General features: G+C 36.4%; 1 protein-coding gene across 1 annotated transcript; it reads right to left on the bottom strand.

The window, feature by feature from the left end:
- Positions 1-3,218: 3,218 nt before the first annotated feature.
- LOC131145178 (uncharacterized protein C594.04c) lies at positions 3,219-5,192 on the bottom strand. Its single transcript, XM_058094306.1, has 3 exons — positions 4,857-5,192; positions 4,343-4,606; positions 3,219-3,941 (listed from the first exon to the last, which is right to left on the bottom strand). The coding sequence occupies exons 1-3, from the start codon at positions 5,112-5,114 to the stop codon at positions 3,462-3,464; spliced, it is 1,002 nt and encodes a 333-aa protein (XP_057950289.1). The 5' UTR covers positions 5,115-5,192; the 3' UTR covers positions 3,219-3,461.
- Between the last annotated feature and the right edge of the window lie 808 nt (positions 5,193-6,000).

Here is a 6,000-nt window from a genome sequence, read left to right as displayed (position 1 = left end):
GTTTGAAAAACTGACCTGAAATGGCTTTGAAAAGGCCGGTCAAACTTAAGGTCAAACTAATCAAAATCTAGTCAACTATCCGTCAAATTTAATGGAATATTCACTCCTTTAACGAAATATGCCTGATGTCGTTAACAGTCACTAACGTCATTACTTGATGCCATATGCTGACGTGGTCCAGGGCCCACCTGCTTATGTGGCACTAGCCCACCCATGTGGGGCCCACCCGCTGACATGGTGGATGACGTGGGCTTATCCCGACTGCTGAGGTGGTTTGGGTTCCCCGCTGACGTGGCTCCTGACTTAGTAGTTGACTTAGTGTTGACATGACGCTACGTGGCTGTGGACCCACTGATGTGTCTACTGACTCAACGCTAACGTGGCGTTGATGTTAGCGTCATCAACCTCTGGATGCTGGCAGTACATCTATCGGTGCGTGGGAGCGCGTGATCCCACCCTCCGATCTCTAGCTAGCACGTGAGGACGTGTGAGAATGCGTGGTGACGTGATCTTTCTGTCGTTGGTGTGTGTGAGTGCATGCATCCTCATCTGAGCTCCGTTCGAACACAGGTTACCGCCATTGGCTTCGTCTCGACGAGAGGAACATTGTGGTGGTCTCAAAAAAGAGTTTTAAGCTACTGGGTAGAGGCTCTAATTTGGGAATTTCACTCCGATCTAGAGATTTCGCTCCAACCTCGCTCTGATACCATTTGTTGGGAAGTGATCTATGAGCAACAATTGCACAAGCAAAATTACGCAAACACAATCCAAGAGCAGATTTATGTGGTTCAGTACACTGTGACCTGCGTCCACGGAAGCACTCATAATCTACTATAACGAGGAGAATGATACAAGGAGGAGGAGGAGGCTATTGCCCTCAACCCCAATCTCTCTCTCTCTCTCAACAAAGATTCACTCTGCCTCACACAACACTCTGTTCCTCGCACAACACACCACTTCTTACTTCACTGCACACCCCTCTACAACAACACAACTCTCAGCATACACAACTAACTGCTGCACACAGACAGCCACGGAACTCACCATCTTGCCACACACAATTACACACATATATATACACATATGGGAGGGGGATAGTCAAACACGGTGGCTGTGAATTCAATATGGTAGGCAGCTGTTTGGTGGTCATCGGTTTCCAGCGTCAACTATTGCGGCTAGGTGGTGCGGTTGCCGACTCCAATTCGAGCCACACCCTAACACTTTTCGGAAGAAAAAACATAAAAATAAAAAAACAAAAAAAAAAACAAACGGTTCTGGATATTTTTGCTAAAGGATTTGCAGAGCAGTTTTGAGAAGCATACAACTAGCTGCACCAGAGGACATTATAGAGGAGATAGGGCAGGACGACAAAAGCGTTGGTCACCTCCTCAAGTTGGTTATATAAAACTTAATTTTGATACAGCCTTTAGGGAAACTTCTCTTCAGGCTTTTGTAGCAAGTGTTGCTAGAAATGATGATGGACAGTTAACTGGAAGTTGGGTTAAAGGTGTTCTTGCTCTGGATGCTTTTATCCATGGGAGAAGCTTATGCTGCCAGTTTTGCAATCTGCAAGGCAAAGGAGTTAAATATTGAACTGGTTATTAATCATGATGAGATCTTGAGCTTTTCTCAGAGTACAAATTAGAGATTTGGCCATATTATAAATGAAATTAGACTGGCGAAAGACATATTTCCAGGGCAGGTCAGCTTTACCCAAATGGATGCAATGGTCTTGCCTTTCGTTTTCTCAAATCTAGTCCTTCTGTTCTAAATGCTGTCGCATTATCTCCTTAAAATTCTTCCTCCTAGTTTGATTGTGGGCATACTATTGTGAATTAAATTCTATTCTTAGGATTGTATGCAACATTGCAACGATGAGTTGTTAGTGGAATGGAATGAACTATTATTAGTGAAGATATAAAAATATAAAGATGAACACCGTTCTATTCTATTATATTAAACATTGGGTTAAGCTTGTATTTAAATTAAGTTAAATTTATTTTACTTTGAGCAAATATAATAATTTCATTCATAAATTCAATGATATTTAGAATTGATAGAATTATCAAGTCTCATAAAGAATTTTGTTTGAAAAACAAAAAGTAAGAAGAAAATTTATTTTTCGTTATATTTTTTCTCTATACCAAAAATTGTTCTAATTAATAGGATTAAAATTTGAGATTTTTTTCAAAATTTTTTTTTTGGTCGATCTAGTAATGTTTTATCCTCTTTCATTTTTCTCGACAACCAAATATGAAAAGAAAAAAAAAAGTATTTCTTTCATATTTTTGTTTACTTTTCCTAACTTTTTTTTTTTTCTCAGTTTCAGAAGGTTCGGAAAAATAATTACGATAATCTGAAACTTAGAAAACATTAGGAAAAAGATAGGAAAATTCAAATGAATTTTCCCTTATGGTTGGTGATCAAGGAATGTGAAAGAAAAACAAAATTCTAAATCAATGAACAAAACTGAAATTTTAAACATGGCTTGACATTCGATTTTTCTTAATGTTTTAATCATATTAGAATACATTTTTATTTTTAATAGCATTTGATAGAAGGAGAAAATATCATGAAATATAACTCTCTTATTTTTATTTTCAAGGGTTTTTTGTTGGCCAAATGGAAAGAAAGGAAAATTAAAAAAATTAATTTTCATACATCTTCTTTCTATGCTAAGGAAATTAAAAAGAAATTTTAATTTTTATTATATTTTTTCTTTGTATCAAATATTATTAAAAATAAATAGTTATTCTAATATGATTATAATTTAAGAAAAATTAAATAAAAAAATTATTCTAACATGACTAAAAACTAAGGAAAATCAAATGGTAATGATGTTTAATATCAATATTTTGATCATTCATTTGGTACATCACTTGGTTTCTTTTTCACTTTTTTCTTTAATAATCAAATATGAAAAAAGTTGATTCCTTCTTATTTTACTTTTATTTTATAAGTTCCATGCGACACTTAAACGGAGAGTTATAAATTGAAGGGTTATTTCATTCTTGATTCTTGTAGATTCTCACCAAATTTACAATTTTTGGACAAATTTTTTCCCTCTCAATGTTATTTCTATAGAACTGTTATTTTACTCAACTCTATTTCTTGGCATTACTAGCATTAGATTTAACCAAATAATGAGAACAAACTATGCAATTCCCAAATTCTCCGACTCAACAAATAATACACAGATGCAGCCAGCAACACCATGCTTTTGCAGCAAAACAAAGCCAGATCTCCTTATATTTCCACACATCCAATTATCCGAACCTGCGCAACTTCAGTTGGCAGATTTAACTTGTCAAGTGCAGAGGAAAGTTCCCCTTTACACAAAAGTGAAATCCATTCATTCTTCAATTCAACAGATTTCATAGCCTAGGGATGGATGTAGGAAGAAGGAATGCATAGTACATGCACAATGTAGCGAATAAAGTTCAACACCAGTAAATATGAAATCAAGCACTCTTATCTTTTCCTCCTACTGAGGATGACTTGAACCAAGGCACCCACACTGATGTCGTCTGCTGGTACAGCCTGTACGCTTCCGCTCTGTACTCTTCCTTCATTATCCGGTCTTCTACAAGCTTGGTCACATGTGCCAAGCACATTGTATTGACCAAAGCACCAATAAAGGTCCATCCCTGTCCCAGGTTCCACCCGAAAATGGCTAAACCCCACCACCATAGCTGTTCCCCAAAGTAGTTGGGATGACGGGAGTACCGCCATAAGCCCTCATCGAGAGTGAGCATCCTCGGCTTCCCAAGCTCTCTCAGTTTCTTGTTTCTGCTCACAAAGTAGTGGAGTTGAGTGTCAGCGTGATAGGCAATGGTGATACCACAACAGCACACAGCGATCGCAACAAAATCCCAGATGCTCCATGGTTTCACAACAGAATGGACCACATAAAATGGCAGACAAACTCCAATAAGCAGCACCTGTGTAGTTTTCATCAAGCAGAAAAGAAAAAGGAATCAACCGTGGAAAAGGCATATATTAGCTATCTAAAGCGCTTTTTAGGCAATTCGTCGAGCAGTTATTCCCCTCTTGGAAAGTCCTCTAATTTATACTACCAAGACAACCAAATTTGACACAACCCATACAATATTTTTTCTATTTTGTCCAAATCTAGACAATTTTACAGTCAAAGCTCAAGATCTATTTTTCAATATCTAGAATTGTGATCCGGACAGCAAAACCCAAAAAGTACAAATCAAGGGGCACACTGTCAATGCGTACAAAATAAACCAGACAGTTAAATACTCAATTACAAACGTTGAGGAAAACACAAGATAGTTTCGCTTAAAGAAGTGAAGAGAGTCGATGAATGCAAATTTACCTGCTGGGAAACATAGACGGTGAAGAAGGAGATCCACCACCAGTTTTTGCCGTACTGCAGCCGCATATCGGCGAATCTCCAGTCCTCCCTGGCGCCCCACGCCCACCCCTCCCTTCTCAAGTAGTTATGAGTAAGCCTTAAACTCCACACCCATGTCATCAGAATCAAAGCCCTTGACCTCCAAATGTTGAACTGAGCAAGTGGGTGATTCGCATAGAAATGAACAAGCAAAACGGGTATGACGGTCCAGTACAAATCGATCATCTGCATCAAAATCCATAGAACCACCGAGATCAGAGCAAAAAAAGAAAAAAGAAAAAAAAAGGAACTGATAAATAAACTAAACCAAACACGGATTTGTATTGATTTTCGTGGAAGCCTGCAGAATTCCAAATCTGGAAGCGAACTTCGTGCTCCCAAACCATTCGGAAATGGAAGGAGAGAAAAAAAAAAAAAGCAATGGAAATCAAGAAAAGCGTGTGAGAGCCTGAGAGGAGAGGGGCGGTATAGATACCCAGTGGCTTGATTGGGCGAGACCAATGAGCCAGAAGAGAAGATTGACGTTGAGGAAGAAGAGGGCGTTGGCTAAGAGGAGAGGGTGGTGGAGGCACCATGTCCAGATGAAATGGGGAGTAGTGTGATCGGTGGTGGTGGGATTGTAATGGGGGTTTTGATTTTGGTTTAGGAAGGAGATGAAGAAGAGAATGGAGGGAAGAGGCACCAGCAATGCTATCACAGCATTTTTCAAATTGCGACACCCACTTCCACCCATTACTGCCACTGCTAGCGATGTGCTCTCCGGTTTTCAGTTGAACAGACGGTTGCCCACTTCATGACCGAAGGAACCCTTTTATAGCCATCGTCCGCAAAAGCACCATGAAAAATGTCTACATTCGCCGGTTCTTTTTCATAGGACTATACCCCACCATCTCAAAATACTTTTTGAATCATTTTTTGTTCATCAAAAACAAAATTAAAACGTTTTAATTGGTTAATTGAGTTCTAGTAATAATATATAGGCTAATATTCAACTAATAACTCAACTTAGTCACATAATTTAAGCGGGTTTGTTTGATATCGTTACTAAACGGGTTTGTTTAGGGGCCATTTGATTTTAGATAAATGAAAACAAGAAATAAAAATTAGAAGCCAACGTATTTAGTTAATATTTACAAAACGAACACAAATTAAAAACTTAATTGAAAATGCTCATTTTCATCTTTAAATCAAATAAAATTATAAAAATATGATTAAAATGATAAAATTACAAATAATGCACTTTAAATAAATTAATATAATAAAAATAAAATTTATAATAATTATTTTACTTAATTGTTATCCTTTCACTTTTTACTTTACAATAACAAATTTATGGACATGATAATTGAGAAATAATGAAAGTATTTTATACTTTCACTGTTGTCATAAATTTGAATATTTAGAAATAATTTTTTTAGATTAAATTATTCATTTTATGTACTTTTAAATTAAAATCAAAATTAAATGATTATATAAATTTAAATATAATTATATATATATATATATATACATAATTTTTTAAAAATAGTAATAAAGCCAATTACAAATACTTTTACTATTTTTCAATTGTTATGTCTAATAAATTTTTATTATAAAGTAAAATTTGAAAGTAGAACAAT

Source organism: Malania oleifera, chromosome 12 (genome assembly GCF_029873635.1).
Source record: "Malania oleifera isolate guangnan ecotype guangnan chromosome 12, ASM2987363v1, whole genome shotgun sequence".
NCBI lineage: Eukaryota > Viridiplantae > Streptophyta > Magnoliopsida > Santalales > Ximeniaceae > Malania > Malania oleifera.
This window is presented reverse-complemented; position numbering and strand designations above follow the sequence as displayed.

Bases quoted from the DNA above. Each gene is read 5' to 3' on its own strand.
- LOC131145178 (XM_058094306.1), bottom strand. From the start codon at position 5,114: ATGGGTGGAAGTGGGTGTCGCAATTTGAAAAATGCTGTGATAGCATTG. The intron at 4,607-4,856 runs GTATCTATACCG...ATTTTGATGCAG, and splicing joins TCGCCCAATCAAGCCACTGG to ATGATCGATTTGTACTGGAC. The intron at 3,942-4,342 runs GTAAATTTGCAT...AAAACTACACAG, and splicing joins CCGTCTATGTTTCCCAGCAG to GTGCTGCTTATTGGAGTTTG.